This window comes from Podarcis pityusensis (genome assembly GCF_964106645.2).
Source record: "Podarcis pityusensis genome assembly, chromosome: 6".
Taxonomy (NCBI): Eukaryota; Metazoa; Chordata; class Lepidosauria; order Squamata; family Lacertidae; genus Podarcis; species Podarcis pityusensis.
In genome coordinates, this window is record NC_138030.1 from 23,170,558 (window position 1) to 23,186,386 (window position 15,829).

The window sequence follows — 15,829 nt, forward strand, 5'->3', positions numbered from 1 at the left end:
TGGCATCTCCAGGTAGGGCTGTGGAGAGACTCCTGTCTGAAACCCTGGAGAGCTGCTGCCAGTGAGTTCAGACAGTATTGAGCTAGATCAGCCTTTCTCAACCTGTGGGTCCCTACAGATGTTGTTGAACTACAACTCCCATCACCCCTAGCTAGCAAGGCCAGAGCTCAGGGATGATGGGAGTTGTAGTCCAACAACATCTGGGGACCCACAGGTTGAGAACCGCTGAGCTAGATGGTCCAGTGGCCTGACTCAGCTTCCTGTGTTTTAAGACTGCATCATTCAGGAGAGGGGAATTCTGGTCTGTTACAGATAGAAAAGTTAGAGGAGGGGAAATGAAAGGGAGCTACATAATACAGATAAAGTCAGAAGATAGGCAGGCAAAGAACAACTTCTTAAGCACACAGACTGGTAGCATTGGGCAGGCATTCTAAAGCAGTTCTCAAAAAACAAACGAACACTTCCTTCTCAAAATAGCTGAGGTCATAATGACTTTGTGGGTCCGTCCCCCCCACTCCACAAACTCACTCTTGGCCTTTCTGCCTGCTTATTCTTTCAGTATTGTAGAGTGCATTGTGACACGCCTGTGTGTTGTTTTCAGAAATGGAGTGAACCAGCCCTGCCTCCTCCGAAGGATCTGCTGCTAACTTTGTGAAGACTCAGCAGCTGTGGGCCTCATTCTGAAACTCTGAAGGTCCTGAGGAAACACTGCCATAATGCCAAGATCATCCTTTTGTAAAGCACATTGGGGAGTTAAGCAAGAGGGAACTGATTACTCAAGAAGACCTTATTTTTGTGTGTGGGAAGGGGCTCATTTTTGTATGTTTAGTTTTAGTCTAGCAGTCTGCTGCCTCGTCAAGCATAGGAGCAGAACTGCCACAGTGGCAAAAATTTCCTCTCTCTCAAATAGATTCTCCGTTTTTGTTTTCCAGTGGACAATTTCCTTCAAACTTCCTATGGAAACGGTTTTTCTTATATTACCGAGTGGCCTGCAAACAGGATCATGAATCTGGGGCATTGTGTTAAACGTTATTGTTTCATAGAACTGGACTATCATTGGCATAATACATTCATAATCTTTCAGTGTTTGTTCTCTGAAGGCTGAATCATTGCATATACAGAAAGAGAGAGACAGACAGACATCCTTTCACCATTGAATCTCTAGGTATGGAAATAAAAGCTGCAACTGGCACCCACTCACCAGGGAGCAAGTCCCATTGAATTCTATGGAACTTCTGAGTTGACATAGGGTTGTGCTGCTAATCATGTGTGTGTGTTTTAGGGACAGCTCTGATGAGCAGTATTCCTAGTTTTTGTGCACAAAACCAGGATAATAAGAATATGGCAAATTACAGACATTCTAATTGGGCATTTGTTGCATGCTAGTAGAGTGGAAATCGGGGGGGGGGGTGTCGGACGACAACAATGACCCAAACTCTGGCATCTGTCATTCATTCATCTTATAATGACAAACAATGTGAGACTTTTCTGCAGCAGAATCTATTACTTGAATTAATCTGCAAGTATATGAATCAATGCACTTTTAAAACACATCTAAATCCAGATCCCTTGTTTAAAGCAAGCAAACTTACCAGTAATTTTTTTATTAAGAAGACTGTAAGGGGGAGTGGTGGCCATGAAAGCAATCGTCACATTTTGCATACCCCTACCCTACCTCTGTGTTTGGACCAGAATTGTGTTTTATCCCATACCTTATTTCAGAGGGATGATCTGTTGGAAACTTTTGCCATTTCTCCCATACTTCCTAGCCATTTATGAGCTGCTGCTCCCCCCCCCTTTTTTTTTTTGGTCAAGCAGCTTTGCGCTATCTTAATTGCACAATTAATCTTACATGGTTATAGTAGGTATGCTTCTCCCCCTACCTACCCAAGTCTGGGCCTCTTGTTGTTTTTTAAGTATTTTATTTAATTATTTTAATAGTATGGAAAAATTATAATTTAATGTGCTGGAGTTTATTTGTAGTGGCTGAAAACGTTTATTTAAGTGAGTCAGTTTGGTGGCACTAAGTAACTTATACTGAGTGGTTATAGGGAAGTTTTCCCTTCCTTAGAACCACCTCAGGTATCTTCTCCAGAGGAAGCACTGGATCCATTCCCAGCTCGCTTACTGCACCTATGTTGCAGCCATCCCCAACCTAGTGCCCCCAGATGTTTTGGACTACTGTCTGCTCCAGATGGGCAGGGATGATCGGAATTGTCCTCTCAGAACATCTAGAGGGGCACTGTGTTGATTGAAGGCTGCTGTACTGAGTATATCTCAAGTCTCTGGTTCAGAAAGGTTGTCTTTGTGTGATACTTCGTTCCACCTAAATTTTGTTAGCTTGTGGCTATCGTGTCCTCATGAATTCTTTCCCAAAAAGCATGACTGTATCTTGAGCCTTTAAGTCACAAGTTTGTGTGTTTTGTCCAAGCCCCCTAAAGCACAACATGGTATTTTTCAGTCTCAGAATTCATCTGTGTGCGAATCGGAAGGTGGAAATGCACACATTGCGTGGAGTTCTTGGATTCTTAGTTTGGATCTTTTTCACAACGCAACCACTGATGCTACAATTTGAAGTCACAGCTCATCATGTGAGGAGGGGGACGGTGTCCTCTTAACCCTTTCTCTTTGTATCATGTTTGTGTGAAAACCACGCCTTCCAGCCTGGTTCTACAACTCCCCCCCATCCCGCCCCAGTTCTACCCTTCTCCATACAAAATATATTTGCACACAATAGGAGATACCTTAGTACAGAAGGGGGGAAAATGTGCAGGTTCGCAAGCTCCGCTTATATTATGCAGCAATCCACATATTAAAAGAAAAGGCCTCATCTTTCTGCTTCTGCTGTAAGGTCCAAAGTGGGGACTCATGGCTCTCCCCTTCAGTATCATACCTGAAGGCCATCTATGGCTCAAAGATATTTCCATGAAAGAGGTCTTGTGAGTTCAGCTTCTGCTCTTCATGCTCAAGTAGGAAAAGGAGCCCAGCTAGCTTGCAATGTTAGAGCTTCAAACACAAGAACCTACTCTTAAGACGTAGATAGATTTGCTGGAGTTTCTTTCTGCTTTCACACGAGAGAAGCCTTATTAGCACTTCCATAGCTCTTTTGAGAAACAGTGTGGGATAGCTGCTAGAACCTACTGATGGCATGGCCAGGCCTGTTTATGGTTTACTTTAGAAGCAAGGGGCCTGGATCCAGGGAAAGTTTGTGCAATGAGCTTTGACTAAAATATTGTAGCTTCCTTTTACTGCAATGCCTTCAGAGAACAAATGTGGGTCTTGGGGTACAGTCTTCAAAGGAGATTGTAGGCCACTGCTATAGGGGTGAATGGGAATGAAGCCAAAGCTCTCAAATGAAAGAGCAACCTCATTCACTTCAATGGGAGTGGCACAGGAACAGTTCTTGGCAGTCTATATCCTTGCTTTTCTATGTCTACATACATACAGGTTTGTTTTAAGTATGCACATATACAGTACATATATGCAGTTATTTTATGCATAGCATCAATATTAAAAATGTACATGTACAGATTGCTGTGTAATTGGAAATCTCACTCTGCTCTTAAGAGGGAAAAATAGTTCTGTGTGCAGTTAAAAGGACTTGGCATCAAATTTGAAGTGGGTGTTGAGGTCTACCTAAGGATGGCAGGGTGAAGGGATTCCTAAGGCTGCGATGTTACTCAGAAAGCAGGATGTCAGAGAGACCCAGTTCCACGTAACTGGGTGTACAATTAGAGTAGCCAAGTTTAATAGCAAATCAGACATTTTTATGATGTACTTGGTTTGCAAGCCTTGAGTTCAGGTTTGTGGTTTGCAGACCTGCAACTTCAGTGGACTCTGCGTTAGCTTGTAACTAAGTAGGTATTTAATTTAAATTAATTATCATTTAGGCTGGAACTGTGGCAGAGCATCCCTGGTGTATGCAACAGTCACACACCAACAACACTCCTAAAACATTGTAGGCACTAGCCCTGTGGCTGTACCAGTCTGCAGTGCAGTCATATAGCATGGATCAGTTGAATGCACAGTTCATGGTGGTTCCTACCACATTGGTGTCTGATCCAACGACTGACTAGCTTTGGGCATGCGGATTCCAATGGGGGCACACAACTCCCTCTCTCCAGAGCAAAGGTGGACAGAGGAGCATAATTGGGACTTGACTTGCTGACTTGTACCCAATTTAAAGCCATATTCAGTACCTTAATTTGAGTTTGCAAGACAGGACTGATTCCAAAGAGAGGATGCTATGAGCTAATGCATCCTCTTGCTTCCTCTCTCTAGCAAAACCATAGAGTTTTAGTTGATCTCCCCAGTGGTTTCACAGCTGTGTTTCATGTCACAAGAAGCATCACCGCAATTTTGCACAGGTTTTCTAGTAAGAAGTTCCAACTCTTGAACTATGTAGAAAATTTGGAAGAGGCTTTGCATACTGAAGGGACCCTGGAGAGCTGCTTAGATGAATCAGTGGTCTGACTCAGTATAAAACAGCTTCCTAATTCAAAGAGGCTTGTCATTTTTGTGAGTCTGTGTTTGGAGAATGAGTTGTAGGTCTCTACCCCACCCCACAATACAAAAGCTAATTTTGACAGAGATTGGATGTTTGGTGGTAAAACAGGTCTTTTTTTACACTGATTTATATACATGAATCAGTCTCAGTTGTAGCTAGAAAATTAAATACCATTGTAGAATTTACAGTGGGGAAAAGTTATCCTCACACCTCTCCTAAGGATATTGGAGCACTTTGGTTAGAAATGTGGCTGCTTAGCTAGTGGTAGACACTGTTACATGCTGGGCAGTTAGGCAAGGCACTTAGGAGCCGAATTTCTTGGTGCACTGAGGATGTTTTATTTATGTGTTTCATATTCTGAAAACATTTATCTGCTTCTTCACATTGCATTCTGCTCCTGCCCCCACGTTTCACAAGCGCAGGAGGGAAAGTACTTGGATAGGAACCAAAGTACTCAAGCCCGTCAGTCAGCTTTGCAAATATAATTACATTAATTTATTTTGACTCATTGGCTTACTTTTGAACTTGCATTATGACCTTAAGTTTACTCTTCCTCCCATCGAGTTAGTCCGTGTGCATGTGTGTCTCCCCTCCCATCACAACAACCTGTAAAGCAGGCATGGGGAACCAATATCTCTCCAGATGTTGCTGCACTACAACTCCCATCACCCTTGACCATTGGCAAGGGCTGATGGGAGCTGAAGTCCAACAGCATCTAGATGGCCACTAGTTCCCCATTCAGGCTTGGCATTGTTTGCTCACTCCAGGTCACCTCTTGGGCAGGAATTTGAACCCAAGCCCCCCCAGCCCCAGTTCAATGGGGTGTTCACTACCCTACACTAGCTTTGAGTTGAACAGAGCCACACCACCATATTAACACAAACTTGGCGTCTGTATTGGCTTAGTGAAATCAAGATTAATACTAGTGGTACAGCTTTTGCATAAACAATAACTTGTTGACTGGCTCTCTTGGCGTTGCTCAAGCTGTGAGATTAGGAGGTGCTCAGTAGATGCTTTGACTTGACAATGACACTCCATATGGCCATCTCATCAAATAAATCTTAGCATGATGATGGCATAGTATTGCAGCTAGTGCCATCATTGGCAGTTTCAGAATTTGGAAATGGTGCCAGGCAAGATCATACATACACCAGGTCTTAGAAAGCATTGTTCATAATTGAAACCTTTTTTAAAAAATCTCCTCCCCCCTCCATTTATACAAAATAGGCACATGACAGATGAAATGTGGAGATGCAAAGCATTCTGAACCAGAATGCAAAATGTTTTTAGATCAAGGGAAGGGATTGGAGTGTGTTCAGCTGCAAGCACACAGTGTCTCTTCATGTGGTATTTATTAGTCATACTTGAAATCTTAATTTCATCTGTTCCTGGTTCCCAGTGAAACTTCTGCTAGTAGTTGTTTTTAAAACTGAAAGCCAGTTGAACCACCCTTTGGAATGGGAATAGCACACTGTAAAATTCTTAATAATGGGCTGGTGTGCGTGAGGCTCACCAGTAGAATGAGCTCTGCTTGTGAAGGCGGCTTGTTTAGTCTTTTTACAAAGAGGCAAGCCCTTGTGAGCTTCTAGGAATTTCTCCTGTGCACCCTCTGTTGAACTGAATGAGATCTGTATGTAGGAGAAGACCCACAGCTCATTGGTAGAGTGCATGCTTTGTCTTCAGATGGTCCAAGATTCAACCCTTGCAATCTCAGATATGCAGAAGGTGTCGTCAAAGACCTTGGAGAGCTGCCACCGATGAGAATAGACCAAACTGAGCCAGATGAGGAAATCTACCTGATTAGGTATAAGGCAGCTTCCTTTGTGCAACTTTCTCTCTCTATGGGGCTAGCAGGAAAGCTTCTAGGTCAAGGAATGATGTAAACATAGTGTCAGTGCATCTCTTCCATTAACTAGCAGTAAATGAATGGCTCCCTCATAGACCTAATGAAACCCCAACCCTGAAAGCAGCTTTGAAAATGCACAAGCCTGTCAGAACTGGATTCATGTGTTAATAATTCAGTGTGTATAAAAGGACTGGGTGGTAGATGGATAGATCATCCAAAACCAGTTTGAAGACCATATTGTGATATCAGTTTCATAATTTTTGACATGGCAATTTTGTGTGTGTGTGTGTGTGTGTGAGAGAGAGAGAGAGAGAGAGAGCTGCCTCATGCGGAAGGCAGCGAATCACAAGAGTAGGCACCAGCAAATATCACAATGCAGGAAAAAGCATGAAGCCAGCCTATGCCTCTACAACTGTAACTGCATCCTTATTTCAGACATCATGATATATTGGTATATCGTGATGTGAAGCTGAAAACCAGATATCGCCCAGCTCTAGTGTATAAGCATTGTTTTGCTTGTCTCAGAAATCTAATGTTTGAACTGGCATGCACAATATGGATAATGCATCCCCCCCCCCCCCCCCGCAGAGCCTCTCCATAGTTTGCTCTCAATTTTCTCAACCTCTGCCCCTCCAGCTGCCATTGGACTGCAACACCCATCATCCCTGCCCATTGGCCACACTGGCTGGGTGCCCCTGAATCTGTAAAGCAAATTGGAAAGAGACAAATGGCAGCTGGCCTACTGGATGGTTGTGTGTGTGTGTGTAGAGGAAAGTCCATAAAAAATTAGGGCTCCTACTTTTACTTGATGCCATTTCGCCCTTTTCTCATTTCCAGGTCTTCTGATAATGACAGATGATGTCTGGATCATGTTGATGAAGGATATGTTTTATTTAAAAAATGAAAGTTACTATAAGGGCATGCAAACAGTGGGGTTCTCTCAAGTGAAAAAGACCTCTCAGCAATCTGTGCCAGAGCAAGAATTGTTGCTCTTACTGAATTAGAGCTCCTTCCTTTCCCCACCTGTTGGTTTTATCCCTACCGTGCTTTTCTTCTTATGGAAAAATCCTAGCAGGTAACCTGAATGCCTGGAACAAATGAGTAAGAACATTTGCAGATGTTCCTGGGTAGTTTCTATCTTTAGGATGTTTTTGCTATGGATACCCAGTCAGATGGGTGGGGTAATAAATTATTATTATCATCCATTTTTCTTCAACTTTGGTGAAATTATCTCATAAAGCAGACCGCAACACTTACTGACTTTCAAAGCTGATGGAAAACTGTTGTAAATTGCACCTTCTAATGCACCATAGAAATTTGGTTTATCCCCAAGGTTGCTGTAATGTAGCTGAAAAGGGGCCCTTAGCACCAAGCTTCGGATGGGTGGTGGTCTGCTTTCGTACTGGGGAAAGGGGGGGGGGCTAACTTACAAACTACGTGAAGAAAAATTGGATTCTTTTTGTACTTTTGGTAAAACTTTTTGAAGAGGAAAAAGCTGAAGGTGTTGGTGCGGGTGAATGTCAGTTCTCCTTTGGCCAGAGGGAACTGGCTCCTGGTATGATGGCACTCGCTCCTTTTCAGCAATGACGCCACTTCTGCGAAGTGAACTGCAAGTTTCCCTTCATTTTGTATATGTGGCTATGAGGGTGGGAAGAGCTTGCTTGTACAGTTTGGTGATATGAGACCTTTTTGGTTGTTCCTAATAAACGACGAGGGGGAAAAGCACATTTGTAGCTTGTCAATCTTGGTGGGAGGGGAAGGGGTAGAAAAGAGAAGTGATGCCTGTTGCATTGGGCTGATTTTCTCTGAATTTGTCTATTTCATTATATACCACCTTTGAGGAGTTTCAGTGTACATGGGCCTCACCCTCAGTTTACTTTCACCAACAACCCTGTGAGGTAGGTCCCAAGGTCATCCCATGAATTATATGTTGGGTGTGTACTTGAATCTGAGTCTCCCTGGCCCTAGTATGACAGTCTATTAACACTATAGCCACAGTGGCTCCTTTCATAAAATTGTCACTATGTTGTGGCTGGATTTGGTGAATCGAGATCCATGAATGCAAATTTTCAAATTCTGGTTATGAGATGAGAAAATTATTCTGTCCCCAACAGGTGTATTGACATTTAAGTAACTCACTACCCTGCTGTATAGTTTAGGAGTCCATCCAACTGTTCTAAATTGCAATATAAGCTGCCACTTTTTGAACAATTTGGTTTATTTGCACACCTGCATGGTGACAGTCCATTGTCCCATCCACTTTCCTGTCCATTATAAGCAGGCAACTATAATAAGCCACATACATTGTGGTGCTGTGTGCAGTTCCAGTTGCTGGAAACCACCGGAGGCAAGAATGCTCTTGTGGTCAAATCCTGCTTGCTGGTTTCCCACAGGCATCTGTGAGAGCAGGATGCTGGCCTAGGTGGGGCATTGCCCTGATCCAGCAGGCTCTTCTTCTGTTCCATTTTTTAAGCAAGCTTCCTTGCAATTGAATTTCCTTGAAACACTTGGGACCTTGAGCATCACGCAATTAGTGGGAAGGGTTGTCCATGTGAAAACAGCTCTCCATCTCAGTGAAGTATTCCAAAGTCAGGGCTTTGGGGCTTCCACCAAACAGAAACACAAGGAAAGACTAAAATAAAGTTACTTGAGGATTTTTTATTGTGCAGTCTGATCCGTCCCAGCCAACAGCCAGCTGATCAGAATCCATAGGACAGGAGGAGTCAGGCAGGACTCTGCTCCTCATAAGAGAGTCAAATAATATATAGTAAAATACTGCCACAGAAAATGGAACTTGCCTTTGGAGACTGGAGCATGTTTGCCTTCTGCTCCTGTCTGGGAAGCCCAAATAAAAACAACTCAGTTCTGTTGGAAGGGTGGTATAGCTTCTCTAGTAAAGCACAGCAGCACAACTATCACTGCTGCCACGTCAACATGGAATGACTGGTTAAAGTTGCCCCCACCTGCTCAACCACAGCAGGAAGAAGATGGCCTAATTCCTGTGGCCTGAGTCCATGGACACTTGTAGCGGCTGTCTCAGAAAGGGGGAGATGGTTTGACAATATGCAGAAATCACCCCCTGCCCAATAAGGAGGTACAACAGTGAAGTCAAAGAGCAAGTGAACATTGCCTTTTGTAGTTTTCCTGGCCTGGAAACTTTGGCCTCAGCCACAGTGCCTCTCTTCAGGGAGACCAGGCGCAAGAGCCCATAGCTTCTGCTGCACATACCTGCCCCATTAGTGATGGCTGAAATTCAACAGAATGGGAAGCAAATTAAAAAAAGTTTGTTTCAGTGGCAAGAGCTCTAACTCCTGCAGAGATGCCTTTGGCTCAGGTTTCCCCTCCCCTCCTCAACCCTTTATATCTCAGTCACTTTTAAACAGTAGAATGTAGTCTTCATGTGATTCTGCCTCACACATTTCAATGAACTGGTCACCCAAAGGAAGATTATATAGGTGGCCACTTTGTGTGCCTAAAACCGTAGCTAATGCAATACATGATCCACTTTTAGTAACATTTTGTTTGGGAAAAGACAGACTCGAGGGCCTTGCATAGCTTGAGATGGCCACAGAGGCCGGGCCTGGTAGGTCCTACCAGGATTGTGCTTGACTACCACGAGAAACGCTCCTACTTCCTTCTGCCATGGAAATCACCTCACATTCTGTGCACAAGCTGTGATTAAGGAGTTTAATAACTATAATAATAACACGATAGATAGATCCAGGTCCTGTAGGCTCTGCTCTGAGGGCATTATCCTCTCTATAAACTACAGTCTTGGGGAAGAAGGATGTCGTTGAGAGGCCACTGCATCCAGCCTTAGGTACTGACAAAGACATACACGTTCAGCACACCTAAGTTTACGGCTTGGTTCAGAGGGTCTTTTGCTGCTGTTGAGTTTTTGTTACAGGTCATGGTCAAGACAATGAAACCATTGATTCGTAGATTCTTTTTTTAAAAAAATTCTCCACTTGAACACCCTTCGGAAGAGAAACTCGAAAAGCTGCCTGAAAGTAGGCCAAAGCAGTGACGTTTCCATAGAAACCAGTTCACAGCAATCCGTGAGAATCACAAGCACTGGAGGGTGCTTTACAGCAGGCAAAGGTTGGGTTAGAGGCGGTTGTCCCCATTCACCCGTGTCTTTCGCAGGACCCTGCAGGGAAGGGGAAAAGGGGTTGAAAAACAATACAGCTCTCCAGCAGACTATAAAAATGCAAGTTACATTTGGAAGTGCATTGAGGGATTTCTTCAAGAGCCACGTATCTAGTGACACTGTGCTGATTTTCTAGAGAGGAAAATGTAATGGCATTTTTGTTTTATCCACCTTTGCATCCTGTCCAAGAAACTTCAAGATTTCCTCCTTTTTATCTTTATAACCATTTGTTAGGAAAGTGAGCTGGAGAGGCAGGGATCTGACCTGTCAGGGCCATCTTGTGCACCAGGATTTAATCCCAGGTCTCATCCAAACACATTGTCCACTACAACACACTGGCACCTACTAACCTTATGGGACGTTGCTGGGTGGGTACCAAAGTTTAGTCATGCATTTACTCTATAATAATCAGATAAATTTACACCATCTTCTATGACTGGGAAATGATCGACATGTGAACTGGCTGTTAGCAGCTAGCACCTGCCGTCTCTGAGGCTCGATTCTTACTTTTTGATGCTATGCCTTCTCACGAGGAGCTGTTGCCATGGCAATTTTGCACAGGGAATATTTTGCCTGGCAATCTCATTTTTTTTTCCACTTGAGGGGAAACCACTGAAAATTTCCCCATTCAATGATACATCTCTTGCATACAGAACGAGACCCCCCAGGCCAGCGGTTCTCAACCTGCGGGTCCGCAGATGTTGTTGGACTACAACTCCCATCATCCCTGAGCTCTGGCTTTGCTAGCTAGGGATGATAGGAGTTGTAGTCCAACAACATCTGGGGACCCACGGGTTGAGAACTGCTGCCCTAGGCCATTGTTCCCACCCTCCCACTGCCACACATGGAAACAGTGCATCAGGGCTATTCAGAGAATGAGAGGGGTTCCATTCAGCAGTTCCATTCAGTATGTGTAGTGCCATCCCCAAGAGGCATGCAATGGGAGCAGACCTCTATGTTCCCTGTTCCCATGGGACTAGCCAGCTCGTGGCTTTTGTGGGGGAGGTGGTCGAAAGCACGATATTTCCTCTTGTCCAACATATCCCTGCAGAACTCAGCAGCCCCCTGCCACAATCATTTGGGATGCTGACAGCATTGCAGGCAGTGAGGAGGCTTGCTTTCCCTGTCAGGGAAGGCTGGCATTCCAGCAGAATCAGCCCTCTTCCCAAAACAAAGAAAAATGATAATTCTCCTATCTGGGTGCATGCTTACTGGCCTTTGCAAGGGCAGCCTTATAAAAGCACAACATTTTTCCTTCTGCATGCATGGCTCAGTTGCAAGTCAATAAGCTTCCCATGGGAAATAATACGTTAAGACAAAGGCTCCTTATGCTATGCAACATTTCAAACTCTGCAATACGTAAGGACACCTTGGCCCTGTAGAAGGGGCTGAAGCTCACCACCATAAATGGTCAATTCGCAAATGACTGACTAGGAGACATTACCTGACTTTAAGAATATCAGTCTACCTTGAATATTCAGAGCGCCTCAGCCCTACTGAGCTCACCTTCTGTCTCGATTGTCAAAGTGGTCTGCTAGCTGCTCCTGTGACATCCGGAAATCTTCAAATGGTTGTTGATATCGGGCTTCAAAGGAGCCTTCTCTGGCTCTGCCTCCCGTCTGCTGGCTTGGAGAATCTGCTGACCTGTCTCGGAAGGCCGAAGCTCCAAAGGGGCTAATCTCCCCATTCTCCTGCTTCAGAATCAAAAAGAGAAATAAGTTTTTTAAAGTCGTGACAAGACAGTTGTCACATATTCAACTTTTTCAGCCTCAGCTTAGGGAGTCTTTTGCAGGACGCTGCACAGCTCCATCAATAGTTAAAGAGCGCAAGACTTACTTTGCCAGGGGTGATATCGATTTCCACCAGCAAGGCAGCCAGTTCCAGATCCTCACTGTAGTTGTTCTTCAAAGGCACGGCTCGGTACCCTAAAAGACAACAAAAGGAGCTACAATGGGAGCCAACTAACGGCAGTCAAGTAGTTTCACCGGCCCCATTCACACATCATGGCAAACCAAAGTTACTGTATTACTATGATTGTGTCTAAAAGGGCCTTTTGAAGCCTTAGGCCAGTGATGGCCAAACTTGGCCCTCCAGCTGTTTTAGGACTACAACTGCCATCATCCCTAGCTAACAGGACCAGTGGTCAGGGATGATGGGAATTGTAGTCCCCAAACAGCTGGAGGGCCAAGTTTGGCCATCACCGCCTTAGGCGCAAAGTAAGCAAACTACCATCCCTGGCTTATTTTATGTCAAACCACAATCAATAAACCAAAAACACACGTTGGCTACAGATTATGCTTTGCAGGGAGTGACTCCCCAATTTGCTCCGAAATTAAGTGTGGTTAGGATTGCAGCCTTGCTTTTTTCACCCAATTAACAACAGACGTTTGCAATTTATTACAAAGCAACTTTTCACTGATTGCACAACAACATCTATGCTCCCATGAATCTTATCAGCAGAAATATGCTTCCAAAGATATTGGAAACACCTTTCAACCACATACCTGTCTTCAGGCCTTTAACCAGGAATGTGGCCTGAGCTAAGAAGTTCTGGTCGCTGAACATATCCTCTTCATACACAACAAACCGTAAGAAGGCAAACTCTGGGTTACTGACATGGAAGTGAAACGACTTATGAGCCCAGGCAGGATTCAGGCCATTGTCCACTATATTAAATAAACAAACAAACAAACATACAACGTCTATCATTTCCGGTATTTTAAAAAGAAAGTAGTTCAATACTTTTAACAGTCGTTTAGCTTAATCCACAGTAAGCTGCTAAATCTAGTGTCGCAGAACTCCTTTGTCAACAACGGATTACAGAACTACTCTCTGGAAATTAACTTCCACAGCAGCAGTTTTAAATGGGCCACAGTTCTTCACATTCATTTATTAACCTTCCCAGTTTAAAGTTAGTGAACCTTAGTACAAATCAGATGAGAATTAAAAACAGCTACAACCCACCTCTAACAATGCCCACCTCACTTTGATGCTGCCTCCACTCTGCCACCCTTCACAGCATGTAGAAGACCAGCCCATTTCTTTACAAAAGGGGCTATTTTAAAATGAAGGGTTTTTTGGGGGAAGGAGATTGTCAGGGAACTGCCATCGGAGCTGGAAGCAGAGGGAAGGCTCCAAAGGGATGGCGGAGAGGGTCCCAGTAGGGAGAGAGGGAGCCCGTCTGCTGGGGAAGGAATCAGCGTAACACCAGTAGAGAAGGGGGGCAGATGGGGGAATCGGAGAGGAGGCTCCAAGACTCCTCGCCGGAGACCAGCGGAGAGAGTACGGGTACTCCACTGCCCACACCCTCCCTGCGCAGAAGACTTCCGCGCAGGGAGAGTAGGAGGAGACTTGGCGTCAAGGAACTTTTGTGCTGGAAGAAGTTTAAGAAACGCCCACTGACGGATTCTGCCAGCGACTGAGACAGTCACGATGCTGGAGGCTGTTCAGTCAGAAAGGGTTTAACCAGGTAACCTAGCCAGGAGTGGCGGCAACTTACGCACGAGCAACCCCTAAACCCATTACAGAGATGTATTCACCATGGTTTTGTATAGGGTGTGGCTTGAAGGGTTGTTGCTGGGGAGTGGGGGCAACAGTCCTCTCAATGGAGCAGACCCTCATCCTGAATGCTCCCCCCTCCCAGAGCAACCTTTCAATTTGGGAGAGCGGCGTGACTGTTTTCTTGCATGCCTTCATTCAAGAAACCATGAAAGCCCTGTGACTTTTGCAAGTACCTGATGGGAATGCTCACCTTCCTGCGTCCCTAATCCGTCGTTAACCATCTTCCAGAATCTCACAGCTGTTCCACAGCACCAAGCACCAACCTGTTTGCCTGGAATGGGGGTGCTGCCTCTAAGAGGAGTGTTCACATGTGTTTGTGGCACCAGCTTAATGGGATCTGTTGCTACCCATCATCAAGGAAGAGCAGGTGGTGCACATCATAGACAGGTATGTGGGAAAGGGTGCAATTTTTTCAGAGAGCTGTCCAAAATTTGTCACCACTTTAACTGCCTTCCACAATGAGGCTAAACTGAGACCTGCCCAAGTCCATGCAACCGGGTTCAGGGCAGAGCAGGGACCTGAGGCCAAGCTGTTCAACTCCAAATCCAATGCAATCAGATGGGCTCTCAAACTTAAGCTACCACAAACATGCATGTGTGCACATTTATTGCTGTAGTTACTGTCACAGTTCACCTGCCATTTCCCCCACTTTCCTCCTAAGACGATGGTCTTGGACTCTTTCCTGTCTTACTGAGACACAGCATTCTCTGAGACGCCTTAAGTGTTTCTTCATTAACACAGAACAAAATGCTCCAAGAACTTGCCAGGGCTGCACAAACCGGCTCCTTATTGATGACTAGGCCAATTCGTACAATCAACTCCATGTCTCCATTTCTTTTCCAGCCATCTCAGTAATCTAATGCATATCAAGCAATCTGCTACTATACGATCTCATTTCTGCAGCGGACTGTAGCTTCCACTCTTGGCACCAGAGTGGTTTCCACCCCCTCTTTTGCCTAGCATTTCTTGCATGTCAACTGAGCAGGAAACACTCATTGCCACATCACAGACTGTTTGGAACTGGCCAGTGCTAGAATGAAGCTCAGAAAACCTCACCTTCACACAATGATTTTGAGACATGAGAAAAAGCAGCCCAGGGGCCAGGGTAAGACACGCAACAGGAAGAAACCCCAAATGTCAGGTCACCGAGTACACATATACTTCTGGCGATGAGAAGGAAGCTGGTTCAGTGAACAGGAAACACTTCTTGCCACCTCAAAGAGGCCGCAGTGCGCTTGGGACTGGCTAGTGTTACAGCAAGTCTTTGAAAATCTTGTCTTCACACACTGAGCTGAAAGCATGAGGCCAGAGTAAGATAGCAACAGGAAGGGGACCCCTAATGTAAAGTACACATATACGTCTGGGGATGAGAAGGAAGTCAGTTTACAGGAGTGACAGGAGCGATGGAATATTTTGAGGCCCTCTTCTTAGCTTGAACCAGTGCCAGATTTACGTATAGGTTATACAAGCTATAGCTTAGGGCCCCACTCTCTTGGGGCCCCCCCCAAAAAAAATTTTTAGAAAAAAAACCTGGATGTATGTTTCCAAAATAGAATATAAAAAAACAAATAGAATATAACCCACATACAGCAACAGTGTTTTGTGTTGTGTAGACTCCTATGATGTAAGTAATGGGCCCCGTCTGCTAGCCTGCTCCCTAAAATATCACTGGTTTGCTCATATCTATATATAGGGTGCCTACATTCTGCATGTGCAAATGGCTTTAGATGCCTATTAGGTCCATAAATTACCATATAGCATATAT

At 44.6% G+C, this 15,829-nt stretch overlaps 2 protein-coding genes across 5 annotated transcripts in view; one reads left to right on the plus strand and one right to left on the minus strand.

Moving 5' to 3' along the window:
* ZHX3 (zinc fingers and homeoboxes 3) overlaps positions 1–8,078 on the plus strand; it is a 50,793-nt gene extending 42,715 nt beyond the window's left edge. For all 3 annotated transcript variants that reach the window (XM_081009216.1, XM_081009215.1, XM_081009214.1), the window contains exon 4: positions 602–8,078. In XM_081009216.1, the coding sequence (XP_080865342.1) occupies positions 602–612 (11 nt within the window). In that variant the 3' untranslated portion in view covers positions 613–8,078. The remainder of the gene's footprint in view (positions 1–601) is intronic.
* A 913-nt stretch (positions 8,079–8,991) lies between these two features.
* Positions 8,992–15,829, minus strand: part of PLCG1 (phospholipase C gamma 1) — a 94,912-nt gene continuing 88,074 nt past the window's right edge. For both annotated transcript variants that reach the window (XM_081009207.1, XM_081009206.1), the window contains exons 29-32: positions 13,008–13,169; positions 12,340–12,428; positions 12,010–12,197; positions 8,992–10,503 (exon numbers count right to left, since the gene is read on the minus strand). In XM_081009207.1, coding sequence (XP_080865333.1) covers positions 10,461–10,503; positions 12,010–12,197; positions 12,340–12,428; positions 13,008–13,169 — 482 coding nt within the window. In that variant the 3' untranslated portion in view covers positions 8,992–10,460. The remainder of the gene's footprint in view (positions 10,504–12,009; positions 12,198–12,339; positions 12,429–13,007; positions 13,170–15,829) is intronic.